The sequence below is a fragment of the Acartia tonsa genome, chromosome 1 (assembly GCF_053477335.1).
Source record: "Acartia tonsa isolate MP-2025a chromosome 1, ASM5347733v1, whole genome shotgun sequence".
Lineage (NCBI taxonomy): Eukaryota > Metazoa > Arthropoda > Copepoda > Calanoida > Acartiidae > Acartia > Acartia tonsa.
Genome location: NC_137260.1, coordinates 8,167,857 through 8,192,396, shown reverse-complemented (window position 1 = coordinate 8,192,396; position 24,540 = coordinate 8,167,857). Strand labels below are relative to the sequence as shown.

Here is a 24,540-nt window from a genome sequence, read left to right as displayed (position 1 = left end):
ATTTTGTTTTGATTGTGCAAATAATTATCAGCGGCATTGAGCACTAAGACTCCAAAATGTTTTGTATTTTTTCTTCTTTGACAAATTCCCCCTAAACATTGGAACTGATTATATTATACAAATAAAATACACAACACACATACTAGTGAACTCTCAATTATTGAAAAATTAAATAAAAGAAATATTGATGGAATGTACTTTTGTAAACGAAATTAGATAACTAATTGGTAAATGAAATAGTTGAGGAAAAAATATACAGAAAAATATGTCTATCCAATTCAAAACAAATACGACATTTAAAACAATTCAATAATTGCCAGTTGTACGTTTATACGGCCAACATATATAAATGTTATTTTTTCTCAAGTTTAAATACTAAATATTTACAAAAAATTTAAATTTGTCCATAATATTATTATCATTAGTCTAATTTATTCTAAAAAGAAAAAAAATGTTCAATATTATAAAAATAACTTTTTGATAAATTATGATCTGGAGACATTGTTTTCCTATACGCCTGCGCAATGTAAACAAAGCATAATTGTTGCGTAGAAGCACATTTGGAGCAAAATAGATGTACTTTAGGCATTCTTCAGCTTTGAGATTTCAGAAATTCAGATTGAGTCACCGTTATGCAATAGTCCCTTGAAGTAAAAAATAGTGCTTAAAATAGGCCTTGTTTTGATATTTCATTGATTAACCACAGAGAGGTGAATTTTATATTGATTTTTATTCAATTTGTACAAATTGTTTTTAATTTCTTAACCTTATTATGTTTTCAGAGGTAATTTACCTTAGTTTTAAAGAATAAATTACTGGATCTGGGCTTTCCTAGAGGTTTGGTCCTTCTGAGAGAGCACGGTTCATTCAGGAAATCAGAGACTTAACATCAGAAACATACAAAAATAACCTTGAGTTTTTATGTAATTAACAAAATTTTGATATCCTTATTCTTAAATTTATACCTATTATATTCTTAATATCAACTTATTTATAGTTAACTAGTTTTATTTTTATTTTTTTTTTCATTTTAGTATTAAGTTTAATTATATTTTTCTTAAATTTTCATTCTTTTGTATATTTAATATTGTTTAAGATGCCTTCAATTAAGAATTGTAGTAGGAACGTTTTAAAGATGAATTTATTGACAAATAATTGTGATTTTGTAAAATTTCTAGTGCGCACTTTCAACCTTTATTTAGATTTTCCTGGTGGATAAAAACTTGGATCAAGCTTAAGCAAAAATGGGCAGAAATTTCCAGAAGAAAAATATTTATCAGATTGACAGGTTAGATTAAATCTAATTGATAGGGCTTGGTGTGTTAAAAAGTACGTTACGAAAGACTTGATAAACGTTAGTGTAGTCTAACTGCTCTTTAATTGCAAATCAAACAGAATATGTACTATGGACGTAAACAATGCTTACAATACATATTTAGAAGTGTAAATGAATAAAGAACATCATCGTTAAAAACTTTAAAGAAGTTTAATATTTTTTTAAATTGTTAGTCGAAGGACTAGTTTCATTTTAATGATTTACTCAGAAGATGAATCTCTTTAAGAAATTTCTTTCCATAAGTTGGACGGACGTGTGGAAAAGTCTTCATATTCATATAGTATGTTTTTTTAGGAGATTTGACAATGAGCACGATGACCGTGGGGGCGGAATGGACAAGGGACACATTCGCAACCGCCTCGGTCCTAAGAAGGTCGGTTTTGATGTCGGACCAAGAGGCGGTGGCATTCAGAAGCGCAGCTACCGCGAGAATGAAAAAAGACAAATGAATAACAGATTTCATATGCTAGCAGGAATGTTTGGTTTTATATAGCAAACAAATTAACTCTGATTTTTTAAAAATCCAACAATCTTAAAATAAAATGATTTTTCATAAACAATTATTTTCTACTACAGGAGTCTTAGGTCCAAACTCCAATTAACTATGGCTAATCAATCTTTAGGGTCTTTCAAAACTTAACATTGAAAACAATAGATGATGATGTCAGATTTGAAGACAGAGATCAGGCCGGTCGTGCTAGGCCGATGCCACGCGGTGGCCACAAGGTCTGGAGGGGAAGGGGCGGCTCCAGAATTCCTGTTGCTGATATGCGCAGGACTAACATCACAAACTTTACTTGGTATAAGGTAAATACTCTTGTTTTTCACTATAGTTCTCAAAAAAAAATTATTAGTATGTACCTAGGTAATTAAGAAGCAAGACAAAAAGAAAGAAGTTAGGTATAACAACCCAATTTTACTTGAAAATAAGAGTAGTATTAATGATGTTCAATTGACGCACATACATTTTTACTCTTAAAAACACATTTTTGTAAACTGAAGTAGATTCCCTTTTTTATTACTAATTTCAATTTTCATATAGATGAAAATCCGCAATGGAAACAAGTACGACAAGACCCTGATGTTAAAAGAAATGTTGGCTCGTTCTAAAGTGAAGTTTATTCCAATGTGCTACTCAGAGGGACATGCAGATGCTTCATTTTATATTGAAGATATCGAGGCCGCTAAAGCTGTTAAGGTAAACTTATATTTTGAGTGCTTAAAGATGTTGATTCCTGATTCCGTTGTTAATTTTTTTAGCCTATTAATTTTGTCCATATTTAATCATTTTGTAACACTGCTTTTTAATCATCATTTTTAAAATATGAAGTTTATTTTTCTAAAAACCCACACCAGGGGTGTATATTCTGCACAAGATTCATTTTTTACCCTGCTACAAATTTTTTTATTTTTCTCCCCCCCCCCTAGTTTTTTCTCACCAAGTAGGGGGAAAATGTAAAAATATTTAAAGAACTCTATATTTTATTTATTTTATCCCTCCTACCACACACTTTTAAAAGTTTTTTTCACCAAGGAGGGGGAGGAAATGGAAAAAATGTTTTCAGTTTTCTTAATTTTTACATTTTTTCCCCTCCAACCACTTTTTTTTTATTTCCCCCCCCACACCCCCCCCCCCTGAGCAGGGGATCCCATGTAGAATATACACCCCTGACCCACACATCATATCACATTTTCCTACCTATTGGTGATTTTTAAGTGATGGAAAAGTTTGTCTTACGAATTTTATTTTATTTAAGGAACTATCTGGGCAAATTGAGATGCCTGACGGATTTTCTCTAATCATCACAATGGAAGCCACTACCCCACCAAACGCACCTGTTAATGAAAAACTCAAAGATAGAATAAAGGTTGGTTTTTATAATGTTGTTTTAATAACGCAGATTCCCTCTGGTTGGAATGTTTTTGAACGTCTTTAAGTAATCATTTTACAATTCTAGAATAGACATTATCTAACTTATTAACATATTATTACATATTAATAAAAACTCTTGTAAAATTGTAAAGTATAAAGTTTATTTACCAATAGACTATCTTTGTTTATTAAGATAATTTTTTTTTTTATTCGGAAATGTTGTTAAGACTGCTCTTTATATGTTACTTTTAAAGTAGTTAGACATTATTATGTATCATGAGAACAGGTTATTATGGTTTTAATTTTAGGTTGAAATGTCTCAAAGATATAATGTTGAGAAGAAAGCTCTGAATTTGGCCGCTTTCCATAAATCTTTCGCGGGAGATGATTTCTACGCCCCACTTTGGAGAAGAAATATTATGACTGAGGTAGTTTTTGTTGAAATTCTTATTAACCTTCATTATTTAAAAAACTGAAATTTTTTATTATCTGAGAAGAACAGTATCATGGTGTATGATTTAGATAATTTTAACAAGTGTGCTTTGTCTGAACAAAGGGGGGGGTTTTTAATGCAACCATCTCGTAATCAGTGATTAAATGGTACTTAGAATTCGAATTTCGATCTGAAATTTTGCATGAGTAATCCTTGGTAGGTCTATTTTCCCTAAATCGAACAAAAAGTTGGAAAAGTAGCGGCTGGCGGCTGGCAGCTCAGCCGTTTAGCCGTTTTTTGACTATTTTCAGGGCAAATTCATCATTAATTACGCAGGAATCAACTTTTAAAAACTTATTTTTGGTTTTATTCATGGTAAATGATAGTAATAATCATTTTTTGAATTTCTAGTACCAGCTGCTAAACGGCTAGAACCGGCTGAAAACGGCTGGGAGCTGCAAAGAGTATGAAGGGTAGATATGGCTTGTGACGTGTCTAGGGGTAGGTTTTCATGGCTGCTGAGCTCAAAAATACTTCCAAAAATAGTGGCCGCCCATCCATATGGCAGATGGGTAAGAGCTGCAGCTCAGCTGGGAGCGGCCAAGAGTAGAATGAGTAGATAGGGCTTGTGACGTGTCTAGGGGTAGGTTTTTATGGGTGCTGAGCTCAAAAATACTACCAAAAATAATGGCAGCCCATCCATATGGCAGCTGGGTAACAGCTGCAACTCAGCTGGGAGCGGACAAGAGTAGAATGATTACATAGGGCTTGTGACGTGTATAGGGGTAGATTTTTATGGGTGCTGAGCTCAAAAATACTACCAAAAATAGTGGCGGCTCATCCATATGGCAGCTGGGTAACAGCTGCAGCTCAGCTGGGAGTGGCCAAGAGTAGAATGAGTACATAGGGCTTGTGACATGTCTAGGGTTAGGTTATTATGGGTGCTGAGCTCAAAAATTCTACCTAAAATAGTGACAGCCCATCCATATGGCAGCTGGGTAACAGCTGCAGCTCAGCTGTGAGACCAAGAGTAGAATGAGTACATAGGGCTTGTGACGTGTCTAGAGGTAGGTTTTTATGGGTGCTGAGCTCAAAAATACTACCAAAAATAGTGGCGGCTCATCCATATGGCAGCTGGGTAACAGCTGCAGCTCAGCTGGGAGTGGCCAAGAGTAGAATGAGTACATAGGGCTTGTGACATGTCTAGGGTTAGGTTATTATGGGTGCTGAGCTCAAAAATGCTACCTAAAATAGTGACAGCCCATCCATATGGTTGCTGGGTAACAGGGGTAGGTCTGAGCTCAAAAATACTACCAAAAATAGTGGCGGCCCATCCATATTGCAGCTTGGTAACAGCTGCAGCTCAGCTGGGAGCAGCCAAGAGTAAAATGAGTACATAGGGCTTGTGATGTGTGAAGAATATCACAAAATTTATTATTTCAGTAGCATTAAACTTCTCCCAATTAACATTATAACTTCATTTCATGGACATATTACTAGTAACAGTTATTTAATTTCTAGATTTCACTGAAAACTACCAATAACGTCTGAAAACAGTTATCAACAGCCAAAAGTATATGTTGTAGATATAGCATGTAACATTTCTAGGGGTAGGTTTTTAACTTTATGGGGGTGTTGAGCTCAAAAACACTACCAATAATAGTTGGGGCCCATCCATATGGCCGCTGGGTAACAGCTACAGCTGAGCAGCAGCCGTTACCTTGATGCCATATGGATGGGCCTTTCTATTTTTGGGGAGTATTAATAAGCTTGGCACCTATAAAAATTTACCCCACACATCACAAGCTTTGTCTTAAACTTTTACCTTTATCTGTTGGTAACTGTTCTCAGCCAATTTCAGCTGTTTAACAACTAAATCAATTTTGAAATATTCAATATTTGGTTATCCTTCATTAGTCCCAAAAAGTGCTTTTAGCTTAAACAACAGCTTACTGCACAGCTGCAGCTGTTACCCAGCAACCATATGGATGGGCATCCACTATTTTTGGTGTTTTTTTTGAGCTTAGCACCCATTTAAACCTACCCCTTGACACGTCACAAGCCCTATGTACCCATATTACCCTTGGCTGCTTCAAGCTGAGCTGCAGCTGTTACAAAGCTGCAATATGGATGAGCCGCCACTATATTTGGTAGTATTTTTGAGCTCAGACCTACCCCTGTTACCCAGCAACCATATGGATGGACCACCACTATTTTTGGTAGTAAATTTGAGCTCAGCATTCATAAAAAACTAACCCCTAGACACATCAGAAGCCCTATCTTCTCATTCTACCCTTGTTTACTCCCAGCTGAGCTGCAGCTGTTACCCGTCTGCCATATGGATGGGCTGCCTCTATTTTTGGTAGTTTTTTTTGAGCTTAGCACCCATAAAAACCTACCCCTAGACACATCACAATCCTTATCTACTCATTCTACTCTTGGCCGCTCCCAGCTGAGCTGCAGCTGTTACCCAGCTGCCATATGGAATGCCATTACTAATTTTGGTAGCATTTTTAAGCTCATCACCCATAAAAACCTACCCCTTGACATGTCACAAGCCCTATGTACTCATTCTATTCTTGGCCACTCCCAGCTGAGCTGCAGCTGTTACCTAGCTGCCATATGGATGAGCCGCCACTATTTTTGGTAGTATTTTTGAGCTCAGCACCCATAAAAACCTACCTCTAGACACGTCACAAGCCCTATGTACTCATTCTACTCTTGGCCGCTCCCAGCTGAGCTGCAGCTGTTACCCAGCTGTCATATGGATGGGCCGCCACTATTTTTGGTAGTATTTTTGAGCTCAGCACCCATAAAAACCTAACCCTAGACACGTCACAAGCCCTATCTACTCATTCTACTCTTGGCCGCTCCCAGCTGAGCTGCAGCTGTTACCCAGCTGCCATATAGATGGGCTGCCACTATTTTTTGTAGTATTTTTGAGCTCAGCAGCCATAAAAACCTACCCCTAGATACGTCACAAGCCAAATCTACCCTTCATACTCTTGGCAGCTCCCAGCCGTTTTCAGCCGATTCTAGCCGTTTAGCAGCTGGTACTAGAAATTTAAAAAATGGTTATAGCTATCGTTTACCATGAATTAAACCCAAAATATGTTTTTAAAAGTTGATTCCTACGTAATTAATGATGAATTTGCCCTGAAAATAGGCAAAAAACGGCTAAACGGCTGAGCTGCCAGCCGCCAGCCGTTACTTTTCCAACTTTTTGTTCGATTTAGGGAAAATAGACCTACCAAGGATTACTCATGAAAAATTTCAGATCGAAATTCGAATTCTAAGTGCCATTTAATCACTGATTACGAGATGGTTGCATTAAAACCCCCCCCCCTTATCTCATTAATCAAAATATTTTTTTCAGGTAGCTAAAGTGATTGTAGAGAATATTCCTGACATTGCAGCCATTGATTTCTCTAACAATAAAATAATGAATCTAGATGGTCTTGGTCCAGATTTCAGGTAAGATTCGATCGTTTATTTAAATATATTTTTAAATGCCAACTTACTAACAAAGATTTTTAAAAGAGTTGCGTAACAAAAAATTTAGAAATTGCGACCTATACCTGTCTTATTATTAAAATGGAATTATCGTTGTGAATTTAAAAATTTTTTTCTTCAGGTCCAAGCTGAAAAATTTAAAAATCCTCTACATGAAAGACAACAAGTTAGCCAACGTGTCCAACCTAGAAAAACTTCAAGGTTAGATTATCCTTATAAAAAAGTAAAAGGAAATCTGTGTGTTTTTGTACCAAAGGATCTTGCTAACATCTGAACCGATATGGTTCTCCTTTACAGGGTAGCTTGTCATAGGTCCTGGGAAGGTATATAACCACCACCCTACCTAGAAAAAAAGAACCTCCCCTCACAATTTCAAAAATAACTTTTTCTTTTTAAATCTGCAATTGGAAATGGGAGGAGTCGACTTCCTCTCAGCTTCAAGGTGCCTAGAGGCCTCTAGGGGGCGTAGCCGCTAGTAAAAATATTTTTATAGAATTGTAGCTACTATATGACCATGATTGTCCGATAATTTTCACCTAAAGAACTCCAAGAGTACAGTATCTACTCAGTTTCATCCACCAGAAATGTACATTGTACAAACAAAATATGGTGCTATATATTCAAACTTCAAAATCTTTATTTTACTGTAATATATGTTCTTTTAAAGTTTCATTTAATTGTTATTTTATTTATCTAGATTATATAACCATTTAGTTATATATATTTGTACTTTTTTACCTTTTAGGCTTAGACCTTGCTGAGTTGAACCTTTCTGGAAATCCTTTGAAAGACAGATTAGGCAGCGCTTATGCCGATAAAATTCGACCTTATTTCCCAAATCTATTGGTAAGTATTTGTTTTTAAAGATAATAAATATAGGTCAATTAGAGGTATTCGATTAACTGAAAGGGAGGGAATGTCAATTGAAGTTTATTTGACGTGATAACTAGGATGGTTTAGCAGTATATATTAGAATTCTAACTTGATTATGACAGTTAAAGTTTGTAAAACTTCAGGGGTAGCTATTCTAACCAACAATTCTATAAAAAATCACGAAACCTTACTAAGTATCTGGTGGTATATTTTGTTTTTGTCATGTATCTGAAGAGGGGTGGGAAAGAAGAGGAGGAAAAGGGGAAAGGGGTTGTGGGGAAATTTTCCTTTATGGTTGTTTGTCAGAATATCATTCCCTTGTCCCCCGTAAAACTTATTCCATTTAAGTACCTACCTTATTACTTAATATTCATTTTTTAAAAGCTACTTCTGTAAAAAGTAGACTAATATTAACAAAAATGCTTTAGGTACTAAACTACGTCTATTATTAGCCAAATGTTTTGAAAAACTTATTCTTGTTTAGATTCTGGATGACAAACCAATGCCCAAGAAGATTGGATTTGATGATGACTCTTCCCCCACATCCAGTTCTTTGCCTGCGTCTTTACCAAAGTTTGTTAAGGTAATTTAGTTGTTATACATTGATATTCAAAGATATACCACACATTCTTTTTGCAATGAAGGTTTAATTTTAATATTTTCCTATATATTACAAAAGTATGGCTTCGAAACCGATTAATATCCAGTGTTTTAGAACCGGTTATCAGCCATACTGAAAAGTCATGTGTAGCATAGTATTAAAGACAATTTTCCTCGAATATTAAAATAAACATTATAAAATTAATACCAGTTTTGTTAGCCCGGGGTTTCGGCCCCTTGGATCGAACAAAATTGGTATTAGCCCTATAATTTTTTGTTGAAACCTTAATCTTAATTGTAGTCTGAAGAAGCTGGCGCCCTGGTACTGCAGTTTCTGGAGCAATATTTCAAGCTGTACGATAGTGACAATAGGCAACCTCTTTTGGGTAAGTAGTGTTCTTGTTATTTCATTTTAGTAATAATACCTACATAGAAGGGATATCTTAGATTTTATTTTGAATAAGCCTAAAGACGTAAAAAGATAAATTGGTTCAGTGGTTAGCAAGATCTTTTTTTTGCAAACAAGACATGGGTATACATCCAGCATGGTATCCCCTGGGAGGTTAATTAAATATTTTTTGCAGTCGGGGGAAAAAAATCTTGTGCAGAATATGAAACAATAATAACTTACTACCTATCTCCATACATTGTATTTGTAAAACAACTTAAATTTATTAAACTTTAGATGCGTACGACGAGAATGCCATGATGTCCATGTCCGTGTTTGGTCACAGAGAGTCTATAAAAGAATATTTGGAGAACTCCCGGAACCTGCTCAGAATTCCAGAATACAGGGCTAAAAAACTTATACAGATAGGTAAACATTCAAATTGAATTATTTTCTTACCACTTCTTTGCATAAACATCTTTCCCGCTAACATAAAATGGTTTAACGTAGGGAGGGAGGGGGTATTGGGCTGTTTATTGCGCAAACTTTTCAACCACTAATTGTAACCTACAGACGAGATGATTTTGTGTATCTTCATTGGGGATGTATATCAACTAATCGGCCATTGTCCTATCCCATTAGATCCCTGAAAAAAACACATCTCTTATCTGCACCTAGAAAATGCACAGGCAAAAATAACCAAATTTTCTATCTAGGTCGTTTGCCAGTTGTATCATTCCTGACGACTCTGCCCAAGACGACTCACGACCCCACCACCTTCACCCTGGACCTGCCCTTTACCAGCGCCACCCTCATGATGTTCACCGTCACCGGGGCATTCACAGAGCGCGCAGAGAAACAGCAGATTCGTCACTTCAGCCGCTGCTTCTTGGTGACGCCGCGGGGCAGCGGTTTTGTCATCATCAACGAGACCCTGTACATCACAGACCCGACGGCGGAGAACCACAAGCGTGCAATGGCGACGCCCGGCAACAATATGGATTCTGTCAGTTTGACCGGCGGTGCCGCGGCTTCAACATCCGCAGCTCCCGCTAGTCAAGAGGTTGATCTGGTAAGTTTCAGTGTTTTCTATTTGTTAGTGCAATGTGACAATCACTAAGGGTTTTTTTTAATGCAACCATCTCGTAATCAGTGAGCAAATAGCACTTAGAATTCGAATTTTGATCTGGAATTTTGCATGAGTAATCCTTGGTAGGTCTATTTTCCCTAAATTGAACAAAAAGTTGGAAAAGTAACGGCTAACGGCTGGCAGCTCAGCAGTTTAGCCATTTTAAAAACTATTTTCAAGGAAAATCATCACGAAACCTATCTCCACATAATACTCTATGCTGCTCCAAAACGTTTTCAAACGGTTCTAGCCGCTAGTTGCTGGTACTAGAAATCTAAAAATGTTTTTTTTGTATCATTTCACATGATTTAAAGCAAAAATATGTTTCAAAAAGTTGATTCCTACATAAGGGGGGGGTTTTTAATGCAACCATCTCGTAATCAATGTATAAATGGCACTTAGAATTCGAATTTCGACCTCAAATTTTGCATGAGTAATCCTTGGTAGGTCTATTTTCCCTAAATCGAACAAAAAGTTGGAAAAGTAACGGCTGGCAGCTGGCGGCTCAGCCGTTTAGCCGTTTTTTGCCTAATTTCAGGGCAAATTCATCATTAATTACGTAGGAATCAACTTTTAAAAACATATTTTTGGTTTAATTCATGTTAAATGATAGCAATAACCATTTTTAAAATTTCTTGTACCAGCTGCTAAACGGCTAGAACCGGCTGAAAACGGCTGGGAGTTGCCAAGAGTATGAATAGTTGATAGGGCATGTGACATGTCTAGGGGTAGGTTTTTATGGTTGCTGAGATCAAAAATACTACCAAAAATAGTGGCAGCTCAATCATATGGCAGCTGGGTAACGGCTGCTGCTGAGCTGGGAGCTGCCAAGAGTTGAATGTGTAGATAGGGCTTGTGACATGTCTAGGGGTAGGTTTTTATGGTTGCTGAGTTCAAAAATGCTACCAAAAATAGTGGCAGCCCATCAATATGGCAGCTGGGTAACAGCTGCAGCTCAGCTGGTAGCGGCCAAGAGTAGAATGGGTAGATAGGGCTTGTGACATGTCTAGGGGTAGGTTTTTATGGGTGCTGAGCTCAAAAATGCTATCAAAAATAGTGGCAGCTCATCCATATGGCAGCTTGGTAACGGCCGCTGCTCAGCTGGGAGCAGCCAAGAGTAGAATGAGTAGATAGGGCTTTTGACGTGTCTAGGGGTAGGTTTTTAGGGGTGCTGAGCTCATAAATACTATTAAAAATAGTGGCGGCCCATCCACATGGCAGCTGGGTAAAAGCTGTAGCTCAGCTGGTAGCGGCCAAGAGTAGAATGGGTAGATAGGGCTTATGACATGTCTAGGGGTAGGTTTTTATGGGTGCTGAGCTCAAAAATGCTATCAAAAATAGTGGCGGCCCATTCACATGGCAGCTGGGTAAAAGCTACAGCTCAGCTGGGAGCGGCCAAGAGTAGAATGAGTTCATAGGGCTTGTGACGTGTTTAGGGGTAGGTTTTCATGGGTGCTGAGCTCAAAAATACTACTAAAAAAGTGGCCGCCCATCCATATTGCAGCTGGGTAACAGCTAAGCTTAGCAGTAAGCCGTTATTTAAGACTCATTGACTATTGGGACTATTGAAGGATAACCAAATATTGAATATTTCAGTATAAATACACTATTGTCATTTTATATTATTAATAACAACACCTTATCAATGTATTGATTTAGTTGTAAAACGGCTGAAATTGGCTGAGAACAGTTACCAACAGATAAAAGTAAACAAGTAAAGACATAGCTTGTGATGTGTCAAAGAGGTGTAAGTTTTTATAGGTGCCAAGCTCATTAATACTCCCAAAAATAGAAAAGCCCATCCAAATGGCAGCATGGTAAGGGCTGCTGCTCAGCTGTAGCTGTTACCCAGCTGCCATATAGACAGGCCAAACTTTTATTGGTAGTATTTTAGAGCTCAACACCCATAAAAACCTACCCCTAGACACGTCACATGCTATGTACTTTTGGCTATTGTTAGCTTTTCTCAGCTGTTTTTTGGTAGTTTTCAGCTCTTGAAACAGTGAAATCTAGTAATTAAAAAGAGTTATTAGTAATATATCCATGAAAAAAGGTAAAATGTTAATAGGGAGAAGTTTAATTCCACTGAACTAATAATTTTTTTAAGCCTCAAAAAACAGCTGAGCTGTGGCCATTACCCAGCTGCCATATAGAAGGGACGGCACTAATTTTTGTGCTCAGCGTCCATTAAAACCTACCCCTAGACACATCAGAAGCCCTATCTACTCATCTACTTTTGGCCGCTCCCAGCTGAGCTGCAGCTGTTACCCAGCTGCCATATGGATGGGCGGCCACTATTTTTAGTAGTATTTTTGAGCTAAGCAACCATAAAAGCCTACCCCTAGACAGGTCACAAGCCCCATCTACTCATTCTACTATTAGCCCCTCCTAGCTGAGCTGTAGCTGTTACCCAGCTGCCATGTGGATGGGCCGCCACTATTTTTGGTAGTATTTTTGAGCTCAGCACTCCGAAAACATACCCCTAGACACGTCACAAGTCCTATCTACTTATTCTACTCTTGGCCGCTCCAAGGTGAGCTGCGGCCGTTACCCAGCTGCCATATGGATGGGCGGCCACTATTTTTGTTAGTAGTATTGAGTTCAGCACCCATAAAAACCTACCCCTTGACACGTCACAAGCCCTATCTACTCATTCTAATCTTGTCCGCTCCCAACTGAGCTGCAGCTGTTACCCAGCTGCCATATGGATGGGCTGCCACTACTTTTGGTAGCATTTTTGAGTTTAGCACCCCTAAAAACCTACCCCTAGACATGTCACAAGCCCTATGTACTCATTCTACTCTTGGCCACTCCAATGTGAGCTGCAGCTGTTACCCAGCTGCCATATGGAGGGGCGGCCACTATTTTTGGTAGTATTTTTGAGCTTAGCACCCCTAAAAACCTACCCCTAGACACGTCACAAGCCCTATCTACACATTCAACTCTTGGCAGCTCCCAGCTCAGCAGCGGCCGTTACCCAGCTGCCACTATTTTTGGTAGTATTTTTGAGCTCAGCACCCATAAAAACCTACCATTAGACACGTTACAAGCCCTATCTACTCATTTTACTCTTGGCCGCTACCAGCTGAGCTGCAGCTGTTACCCAGCTGCCATATGGATGGGCTGCCACTATTTTTGGTAGCATTTTTGAGCTCAGCAACCATAAAAACCTACCCCTAGACATGTCACATGCCCTATCAACTCTTCATGCTCTTGGCAGCTCCCAGCCGTTTTCAGCCGGTTCTAGCCGTTTAGCAGCTGGTACTAGAAATTTAAAAAATGGTTATTGCTATCATTTAACATGAATTAAACCAAAAATCTGTTTTTAAAAGTTGATTCCTACGTAATTAATGATGAATTTGCCCTGAAAATAGGCAAAAAACGGCTAAACGGCTGAGCCGCCAGCTGCCAGCCGTTACTTTTCCAACTTTTTGTTCGATTTAGGGAAAATAGACCTACCAAGGATTACTCATGCAAAATTTGAGATCGAAATTCGAATTCTAAGTGCCATTTATACATTGATTACGAGATGGTTGCATTAAAAACCCCCCACTTTATGGCAGATTTGCCCTAAAAATAGCCAAATAAACGGCTAAACGGCTGAGCCGTTAGCCGTTACTTTTTCAACTTTTTGTTCTATTTAGGGAAAATAGACCTACCAAGGATTACTCATGCAAAATTTCAGATCGAAATTCGAATTGTAAATGCCATTTGCTCACTGATTACGAGATGGTTGCATTAACCCCCCCCCCCCTTTGTTTGTTCGTTTGTCCGCCTTAGAGATTTTTCAAGGAAGTAATAGACAAAACTTCCTATTAACCTGTCTATTATGAAGGTGGAAAGAGGGGGAATGACCCCCTTCATAGTTTTGTAGTAATTGTGACTATTTTTTAAAGGTTCGATCCCCTACAAAATAACAGACAATTTATTGCCTTACTTTCTCTCGCACCTTTTAAATTAACAATGTTATTTTTAGGCTACACAGAAAACCTTGGCCGAAGCATTTTCCAGCCTGACCGGCATGAACCTGGAGTGGTCGGCTCGAGCCTTGACGGAGAACCAGTGGAATTACGACAGAGCCAACCAGATGTTTCAACAGGCCAAGGCGGAAGGAAAGATTCCGCCTGAGGCGTTCATAAAATAAATTATTTATAAACTTGTACAAATGTTGTAAAAAATATTAAAAAGTTTAAAACTTCACAAGTAAAATAATGCTTTTTAGAATATTTAAAATTAAACTTTAAGTGATATATTTTTCAGTTAACTGATTCTAAATATTTAATGTAAGAAATTTCTTTTTAAAAACTATTCAAATAATCTTATTGAAGATTTATTTTGTACTGTTAACTTAAAGTATGATATTAATTTACCTTAAGTGATTTTCAATATTAATTTCTAATAAAATGTTCAGATTTTACTTCATTATTTATTTTTGTCCCATAATTTCGAAGGCATTAAGAATATTTTATTTATTATTAAATTCATTCAGATGTTAATGTAAAAGAGCAAATATTTCAAATAATTTTTAAACTCAACGTAAAATTAACTTGGCAAATAAAGATACTTTGAAGAAGGTATTAATGCTTACTTTTAAAAAATTAGTTAATTTTTGTAAAAATGTTATTTGCGTTTTAGTTGTTTTTGTAAATATTTGCAGTTGATTTTTTTCAACTTTGAAGCACTTTTAATGCAAAAAGAAACATACAAAATTAAAAAACATTTATTGATTTTTAAAATGATATTGAATTAATAAACAAAATAAGCTCTTTTTTTTGCAAAAGCTCAAAATAATAAAATAATGTTAGTTGTTTTCTTAAAAGTTTTCCCCTGACCTTTAAAAACTCAAAAAAAAACATCACAATGTAATTTTAAAAATTATTGGATTTCCAAAGAACTTGAATCAAGAGATTTTTTTATTTAAAAAAATCTTTAGAAGATCCCAATTAATTCCACAAAATCTTGCATTAAAGGGCAATGGATGCCGAGTGCGTCATTTTTGGCGCAAGCTACGCATAATTTGCGTACTTATGAAAAAAGATACATTTATGTATCTTTTTAGAAAGCTCTGATTCTATACGGTGTCATTTTTAGGGCCCGTTTTGGTCCTAAAATATTAATTCATATTAAGCACCAGAAGGAAGTGAGCAAACTGTTGTTGATTTATTGCTTTTGCAGGATGGAATTTATTTGGTGTTGACTCTGAGGATAATAAAAGTACATTTTGTCTTGATTTTAGTTCTATTTGGGTATTCAATAAAAACAATTGGGGGAGGATATTTCAGTTTTAGGTCTTGTGGAAGCTTTTTATGTTTTTATTTGTTTAAATTGTCAATAAATCATTAGTTGTGATTCATCTTTTTTTATTGCTAGTAGCATAGCATCACTATAAATAGCTTTGTCTGTTTATTCATTCATTTATGATTCCATTTCAATAAAACAATATAGGGGGAAGGATTAAATAATTGCTTGTCCCACCCCGAAGACCCTGTGCCGACTTTCAATTGGGTCTTTGAATATTAGCCACTAGCATTGTAAATATCACACAGCCAAGTCGCTACAATAGAGCAGAAAGCAATTTGCTAGCAGACGGAAAGGGTCCTTCCTTAAGACAGGGGCCATATAGTTGTCTGGATTATACATCTATACTTGATTACATTTATTGTATTTCTAATTTGAGAAGCGTTAAAAGGTTACAGAAGTTAGCAATTTTTTAAAAGTCAAAACTGTTGTTTGAAAATAGTCTGTATGCAAATTATCAGAAAATATGATAATCGTGATTCCACTTTGTATGAAATAGGCTTCTGAAATTTAGTAAAGAGTCTATTTGTGAGCATCTACTCTAAATCTAAATGTAAGTATGTTAAATTCGTTTCTAATACCGTTTCAGAGCTTCGCTTTTATGAATGTTGTCATCCTTGTTAGATTATTGTCAATGTTCATATGAATAACATGATACGTTATTGAGATTTAAAATTTAAGCATTTTTAGATTTGAGGGGGACGAACACCCGTTTACCCCTCTCATTGGACGTCTATGGGAGGAAAGTGCAGACTGTATTATAGAGTAGCATAGCAAGCCTAAATTAAAAAAAATATATCATAACAAAGGTTAAAGTAAAATTATTGTTAAGGATTTAAAAATACCCTAGATTTACTTATCTAATGGCATTCAGGTCATTCACCCCTACACACACACACACAGCACGCACATAAACGTCAGTCATGTGTGTGTGTGTGTGTGTAAGTGTAAGGACAGAAAGAGGGTTGCATGTCTACGCATATAACCATAAGAAAACACTATTTCGGACAGTGCAGCTTCGTAAACTTTTTCACCAACATAATTCATTTCTTTATTTTTAAAGACTAAACCAAAATTAGAAAGTAAAAATCATACTAATTAGACCTTAAGTGAAAGTTAAAATAGAAACATTGAAGAATTCAATTAAACGGCCATAGCGTTACATGTGTCATATATTACAGACAGACATTGTGAGGGATCTTAAGTATTATACAACATATTTTGCGTAGTTAAAATTTCGGGTATAGTCTCTTTCGAGGGTCGTTTCTTCAGTCTCTTTCGAGGCAAAGCCCCTAAAGGGGCGTTTCTTCGGTCTCTTTCGAGGCAAAGCCCCTTAAGGGGCGTTTCTTCGTATTTTCACAACATCTTTTCTCCTATTTCGCGGGGCAATTGCTTAACAATGTTGGGCAATCACCTAACCTAAAATAACCTATCAAAAGCCATTTTCAAAATACGACGAATCGCCCCTTAAAGGGCGTTGCCCCGAAAGGGACTATATCAAAAATTTCTTGTAAAGTCCGAAAATCCTAGCATTATTTAAAATACATGTATGCTCATATATGGTATGTTTGATTGTTTACATGGGGTGGTAAAAAGTGTATCTATAAACATCAGAGCATTAGGGATAGAACAATGGATTGTAAATCAAATTTCACGCCTTTCTTAATCCATAAGATTTACGAGCTTTATTATTTCACAAATGATAATTTTGGGTAAGGACAATTATTCTTCCATGTTCTATCCCCGAATGCTTCAGAAAAATAAAAAATTAACTCATGCCTAAGTATATCAATATAAAGGGTTAGGCCGGATATACGGTTTGGCCGAATACCTGGCCATCCTCAATATCCGGCCTAATACCGGATATTGAAACTATCCGGTTGTAATGCCGGATATCCGGTTATCCGAAATCAGCTAGATATCCGGTAACCGGCCATAAAGTATCCGGCCCGTTTTCTAATCAATATACTAGGTGCTTCGCCCCTAGCCTCTATGGGCTCTGTATTTAAAATAGATATAGGGGGCAGAAAAATAGCCTAAAACCATGCCAATGTTTAAATTTATTATTAAATAGTCTAAAACCATCCCGGGACCTATGTGAAGCCTCCCTATAAAGGAGAACTCAATCAGTTTAGTAGTTATTAAAATCTTAAGCTTCAGACAAAAAACCTTAGTACTTTATATAACACTAGTGGCTTCGCCCCTAGCCTCTAGGGGCTTTGCCCCAAGAGGTATAATTACATCTTCTATTACTTACCCAGCAGAACGGATCACAAATTTTCGCACCTACCCAGCAGGAAAACATTTTGCGAATAAATTCGCAAAATTCGTAAAATTCGTAAAATTTGTAAAAAAAAAAAAAAAAAATGGGGGGGGATTTTTTGTTTTTGGGGGGGTTGGGGGTGTCCCACCCCCCAAGAAAATAGCTTAAAACCACCGCAGGACCAATAGGTATATACCCTGAAGAGTAGAATCCGATCGGTTCAGTGGTTACTGAGATTTTAAGCTTCAGACGGACGGACGGGCGGACAGACAGACAGACAGACATCGTTCTACTTTGTATTATAGAAGATCTGATACATTTTTTTAATTGAAGCTTTTCTATCATTAATGTAAGTACGTCCGTAACTCTTACCGTTAATTTAGTCATGTTGGAATTGTCCTTTCGATTTCAAACTTGACATAATGATTCCTGTAACTGATAGGTACGATGTAGAATGCATAGAAATTTAAAAATCTTAACCAGAAAGCCCACCCAAAAATTAGAAAATAAATTTTATTAGCATTATCTTGCATAGTTAAAAAGTCTAGTTATCGAGAAGCCTTGCTTATTAAACAAGGATGACAACATCGATAAAAGCAAAGCATTGGAATGGAAGGACAAACGGACATTAACACTTGTAGAGTGTAAGAACTGAATAAACTGAATATTAATGCAAATGTCTATAAAAAATTTTAGGTAAATTTGTTGCAAAACTGATTAAATACATGTTACTGTTTAAGGACCTACTGACGTTTTTAGGACTTGATTATAGAGATGTTTCGCCTATAACACTATACCTTGTTGTAATAGGAATAAGTATTAAAAATTCAGATGAATAGGATAATTTTAACTTTTGTTTTTAAAAATGTAAAAAAAATCAGCTTTTTTAAATGGACGAATGGACCTTCTGCTAACGATTATAGAGTTGCGGCACTTTCTAAGTCGTACCTAGCTGTTAAAGAAATCAGCATGCAAAATTTAAAATCTGTTGGACAATTCTAACCTGTTTAAATAACGATAAGAGCCAACTGTAACGGACGGACCGAACCTAATTATAGAAAAGCTTTGCTTTTAAAAAGATATCCTTAAATTTCTTATGAACAGTTTTATTTTGGGTTATCTTATTGAACTTTAACACAGGGCATAACCCTTTAATACTTTTGCAGACAAATATAAGCTATGAGCTATACAATGTACATAGTTCCTTTCTATTATAACCATAATTCCAGTATGGCTTCGAAACCGATTAATATAGAACCGGTTCTCAGTAGTTCTTGAAAAATCATGTATTGCCTTGTATTACCGACAATTTTCCATATATATTAGTATAAACCCAGCTAGAAACGTCGTAAGGAAACTCGCATCCGATATGTAGTATTTTATCGCAAAAATCTTATTTACGATTTTATAGCAAAAATCGAAAAAAATCGCCAGGGATTAATTCGATTTTGTAGTAAAAATCGCGGCAACCACGATTTGCCTAAGAAATCGTAAACAATAGCATTTTATGTGTGTCAACACACACTTACAAACAGACACACAACCAACTTATAATCAAAATCATTGTGTGATAAATATAGTTTATAAAATTGCCGCTAGGTATTCCCATTACTTTATGTAGACAATTTGATTTTTTTTGATATCAACCAAAATAAATTCAAAACTGGTATGACATAATATCATAATGTGTTAATGATCTATTATTAAAAAAAAATAAATTGTTGAAAGCATTTTCATTTTAAACAACAATAAAAGTACAAAAATGTCTTAATGGTACTTAAAATAACCAATATTCAGTATATCTCAACTTCCTCTCTATTCTAATTGTAGTGGTAACAGATGCAGTATCATCCCTTACAATTATTGAGTAAACTATATTCACATAGAGAATGCGATCCTTTCTCTTTCTCTCTCTCTCTGTATGAAATGTACAAATTTTGATTATTTTGAAATAGATTGTATTATGGACCCTTTTCCTTACATTAAACTACACAATGTTAAATATTTTTTAAATGTACTTTTTATTCACGATTTTGGCACGATATCGCTTACGAGCCTTACGATATCGCTTACCTTTTCAACCATTTATCGTAACATATCGCCGATGTGCATTGGACGACTATTTAGCGATATCGTAAGAACTCGTGCTCGATTGCTACACGATATCGTGCGCTATAGTAGCACGATAGTGACGCTACTTTCTGGCTGGGAATCATAAGATTTGTGAGACCGTGCCTTCAAACCCTCGGGGCTTTCAACACAACTGGTTTTAATCTTATAATTTTAATCAGAGAGATATGGTTCTCCCTAACAGTGAAGCTTCTTATTTGATATTTTAAAAAGTGTTTTTTTTTGTGTGGTGTTCTCTGCTTTAAAATAAAAACACTTATTACTTTATAACTTTAACTAGCGGCTTCGCTCCTAGAGGTCTCTAGGGACACCTGAGGAAGGGGAGTTGAATCCCAAAACCCATTTTTTAAATTTAGATTTAAAAAGAAATAAAATTTGGGGGGAGGGGGTTTCTCCCAACCCTGTTTTTTTGGGGTGGGGGAATAATTTTTTTTATGGGCGATTTCTCTTGGGAGGGTGGCTGTTAAGGAGAACTCGATCGGTTCAGCGGTTATTGAGATCCTTCGGTATAAACAAACTAACAAACATCGTTCTGGAGAAGACTCACAACTAAAAACATAAATGTATCAATGTAACTATTAAAAAGAGTATTTATTAATTTTACATTTGTTATTCTCGTCTAGAAAGGGTTAAATTTATTAATAACGAAGTTTTCAATGTTATAAAATTTTAGTTCAAAAAATTACCGCAAGATAATAAAATTTGTAAGTTTTTTATTGCTTTGAAAAAATCGTTCTTCTACAGTATAAAAAGTTACAAATTAAACTATATAACATCAAAATTCCCTGTAAAAAAATGGAAATTAAAAGATAGAAATAATTTTTTTTACTCAGTGTAGCCATTAGTATATTTTATTATACAGAAGTATTTTCTTTATTTAGATTTTATAGACATAGATATTAGGTATATCTGTTTTTACCTACTTATTTCTTTCTTTTAGGCTTAGACCTTGCCGAGTTAAACCTCTCTGGAAATCCTTTGAAAGACAGATTAGGCAGTGCTTATGCCGATAAAATAAGACCTTATTTCCCAAATCTATTGGTAAGTATTTGTTTTTAAAGATAATAAATATAGGTCAATTAGAGGTATTCGATTAACTAAAAGGGAGGGAATGTCAATTGAAGTTTTTTTGACGTGATAACTAGGATGGTTTAGCAGTATATATTAGAATTCTAACTTGATTATGACAGTTAAAGTTTGTAAAACTTTAGGGGTAGCTATTCTAACCAACAATTCTATAAAAAATCACGAAACCTTACTAAGTATCTGGTGGTATGTTTTGTTTTTGTCATGTATCTGAAGAGGGGTGGGAAAGAAGAGGAGGAAAAGGGGAAGGGGGTTGTGGGGAAATTTTCCTTTATGGTTGTTTGTCAGAATATCATTCCCTTGTCCCCCGTAAAACTTATTCCATTTAAGTACCTACCTTATTACTTAATATTCATTTTTTAAAAGATACTTCTGTAAAAAGTAGACTAATATTAACAAAAATGCTTTAGGTACTAAACTACGTCTATTATTAGCCAAATGTTTTTAAAAACTTATTCTTGTTTAGATTCTGGATGACAAACCAATGCCCAAGAAGATTGGATTTGATGATGACTCTTCCCCAACATCCAGCTCTTTGCCTGCGTCTTTACCAAAGTTTGTCAAGGTAATTTAGTTGTTACAGATTGGTATTCAAAAATGGACCATACGTTTTTGCAATGAAGCAGGGAGGTTTAATTTTAATCGTTTCCTAAATATTACAAAATTTTTTATGGCTTCGAAACGGATTAACATCCAGTGTATTAGAACCGGTTATCAGCCATACTGAAAAGTCATGCGTAGCATAGTATTAAAGACAATTTTCCTCGAATATTGAAATAAACATTATAAAATTAATACCAGTTTTGTTAGCCCGGGGTTTCGGCCCCTTGGATCGAACAAAATAGGTATTAGTCCTAAAAATTTTTTGTTTAAACCTTAATCTTAATTGTAGTCCGAAGAAGCTGGCGCCCTGGTACTGCAGTTTCTGGAGCAATATTTCAAGCTGTACGACAGTGACAATAGGCAACCTCTTTTGGGTAAGTACCTACTGTTCTTGTTATTCCAATTTAAATAGTAATAATAACTCATTAAAATACTTTATTTATCTATAACGCTAAAGGGATGATGCTATACAAAGGGGCTGAAAAAAACAAAACATTTTGTATATAAGGATAAATTTAGGCAAGTGTGGAAGGAATATTTGTTAGTTAGTTTAAGTATGAATAATGATTTCAATTGCTTTTAACACCTGTCGCATTTGAGATTTTTTATCTTTTTTTTTGCTTCATGTTGCAAATGTAAAATCCAACTGGTTAAGTGGTCAGCGAGATCTTGAGACTTTACAGGAACTAAGGGGGGAGTAATGCAACTATCTCGTAATCAGTGTGCAAATGGCACTAGAAACTTGGCATGAGTTTTAGGGTGGGTCGATTTTTGACATTTTTTTTCTGAGACCTAAGCGGGGATCTGCAAACGATTCTTATGATTATAATACACCTCTGTATGATTTAAAATTTATCCTAAGTCTTAAAACCGCTGACGACCAGACATTCAATTGTATAGCTTTTTGTAAATGGATGTCAAAAATTTATTGAATTAGAACTATGGCTTCATGTTGCTCTCAGGAAAGGTATTGAGTAGTAGAATCAGGAACTTATGACCGTTTCAAAAAATCTCGTTCCTAGCCTGAGAGAATCTCAAAAAACCTCTACAAATTAGACAATTCTCAATAAACCTGGAAAAATGGTGTTTTTTTTAATTTCTAAGGCTAGGAACGAGATATTGTGAAACCGATAAAAGTTCCTGATTCTACTCCTCAAGGCCTTTTCTGGGAGCACCATGAAGCCATAGTTCTGATTCAAATTTTTTTTGAAATGTCGTCTTTGCATATTAATAAGTAATGAAATATATTTTTAAGTGGTCGCATTCTAAATCTCAATTTTTTAAAATTCTTTTTCCGTCAGAATTTTTTTAAGTTAATTTTATCTGTTGCATATCCCCTCTTTGTCTAATTCCCATATGAACCCGCCCTAATGAGTATTACTAGGAAAATAGACCTACCAAGGATTACTCATGTCAAGTTTTATAATGAAATTCGGATTCTAAGTGCAATTTGCACACTGATTACGAAAAGTTTGCATTAAACCCCCACTTCCCTTTTATTTGTAAAAAATGTTTTAATACTTCAATATAAATATAATAAGTAAACTTATTAAGATGCGTACGACGAGAATGCCATGATGTCCATGTCCGTGTTTGGTCACAGAGAGTCTATAAAAGAATATTTGGAGAACTCCAGGAACCTGCTCAGAATTCCAGAATACAGGGCTAAAAAACTTATACAAATAGGTAAACATTCAAATTAAATTAGTTTCTTACCACTTCTTTGCATAAACATCTTTTCCGCTAACATAAAATGGTTTAACACAGGGAGGGAGGGGGTATTGGGCTGTTCATTGCGCAAACCTTCCACTAATTTTAATCTACAGACGGGATGATTTTGTGTATCTTCATTTTGGATGTATATCAACTAATCGGCCATTGTCCTATCCCATTAGATCCCTGAAAAAAATACATGATCTCTTATCTGCACCTAGAAAATGCACAGGCAAAAATAACTAAATTTTCTATCTAGGTCGTTTGCCAGTTGTATCATTCCTGACGACTCTGCCCAAGACGACTCACGACCCCACCACCTTCACCCTAGACCTGCCCTTCACCAGCGCCACCCTCATGATGTTCACTGTCACCGGGGTATTCACAGAGCGCGCAGAGAAACAGCAGATTCGTCACTTCAGCCGCTGCTTCCTAGTGACGCCGCGCGGCAGCGGATTTGTCATCATCAACGAGACCCTGTACATCACAGACCCTACGGTGGAGAACCACAAGCGTGCAATGGCGACGCCCGGCAACAATATGGATTCTGTCAGTTTGACCGGCGGTGCCGCGGCTTCAACATCCGCAGCCCCCGCTAGTCAAGAGGTTGATCTGGTAAGTTTCAGTGTTTTCTATTTGTTAGTGCAATGTGACAATCAATAATTTGTTTGTTCGTTTGTCCGCCTTAGAGTTTTTTCAAGGAAGTAATAGACAAAACTTCCTATTATGAAGGTGGAAAGAGGGGGAATGACCCCCCCTTCATAGTTTTGTAGTAATTGTGGCTATTTTTTATTAAGGTTCGATCCCCTGCAAAATAACAAACAATTAATTGTCCTACTTTCTCTCACACCTCTTTAATTAACAATGTTATTTTTAGGCTACACAGAAAACCTTGGCCGAAGCATTTTCCAGCCTGACCGGCATGAACCTGGAGTGGTCGGCTCGAGCCTTGTCGGAGAACCAGTGGAATTACGACAGAGCCAACCAGATGTTTCAACAGGCCAAGGCGGAAGGAAAGATTCCGCCTGAGGCGTTCATCAAATAAATTATTTATAAACCTGTACAAATGTTATAAAAATATTAAAAAGTTTAAAACTTCACAAGTAAAATAATGCTTTTTAGAATATTTAAAATTAAACTGTAAGTGATAAATTTTTCAGTTAACTAATTGTAAAAAATTAATGAAATATTTAATTAAAAACTATTCAAATAATCTCATTAAAGATTTATTTTCTACTGTTAACTTAAAAGAATGATATCAATTTACTTTAAGTGATTTTCAATATTAATTTCTTATAAAAT

The 24,540-nt window shown here is 35.9% G+C and overlaps 1 protein-coding gene across 3 annotated transcripts; it reads left to right on the top strand.

Annotated features, from left to right (window-relative positions):
* Nucleotides 1-539: 539 nt before the first annotated feature.
* Nucleotides 540-24,540, top strand: LOC145311998 (nuclear RNA export factor 1-like). Of its 3 annotated transcripts, none has more exons than XM_080151087.1 (15): nt 540-710; nt 1,203-1,288; nt 1,631-1,809; nt 1,992-2,143; nt 2,379-2,534; nt 3,094-3,204; nt 3,518-3,637; nt 7,019-7,116; nt 7,277-7,356; nt 7,901-8,001; nt 8,513-8,611; nt 8,930-9,014; nt 9,314-9,445; nt 9,733-10,088; nt 14,122-15,494. In XM_080151087.1, the coding sequence occupies exons 2-15, from the start codon at nt 1,245-1,247 to the stop codon at nt 14,287-14,289; spliced, it is 1,881 nt and encodes a 626-aa protein (XP_080007213.1). In that variant the 5' UTR covers nt 540-710; nt 1,203-1,244; the 3' UTR covers nt 14,290-15,494. The 3 variants fall into 3 exon arrangements, with proteins under 3 accessions (XP_080007213.1, XP_080007221.1, XP_080007205.1); XM_080151095.1 differs by lacking the exons at nt 540-710; nt 7,901-8,001; nt 8,513-8,611; ... (2 more) ...; nt 9,733-10,088; nt 14,122-15,494 and adding exons at nt 781-923; nt 20,777-20,877; nt 21,389-21,487; ... (2 more) ...; nt 23,498-23,853; nt 24,116-24,540; XM_080151079.1 differs by lacking the exon at nt 540-710 and adding an exon at nt 781-923.

What these genes read in the sequence shown, in the direction of transcription:
- LOC145311998 (XM_080151095.1), top strand. Translation starts at nt 1,245, where the DNA reads ATGGGCAGAAATTTCCAGAAGAAAAATATTTATCAGATTGACAG. An exon ending in CAAACTTTACTTGGTATAAG is followed by an intron (nt 2,144 to 2,378) that starts GTAAATACTCTT and finishes ATTTTCATATAG; the next exon opens with ATGAAAATCCGCAATGGAAA. An exon ending in CTAGTCAAGAGGTTGATCTG is followed by an intron (nt 23,854 to 24,115) that starts GTAAGTTTCAGT and finishes TGTTATTTTTAG; the next exon opens with GCTACACAGAAAACCTTGGC.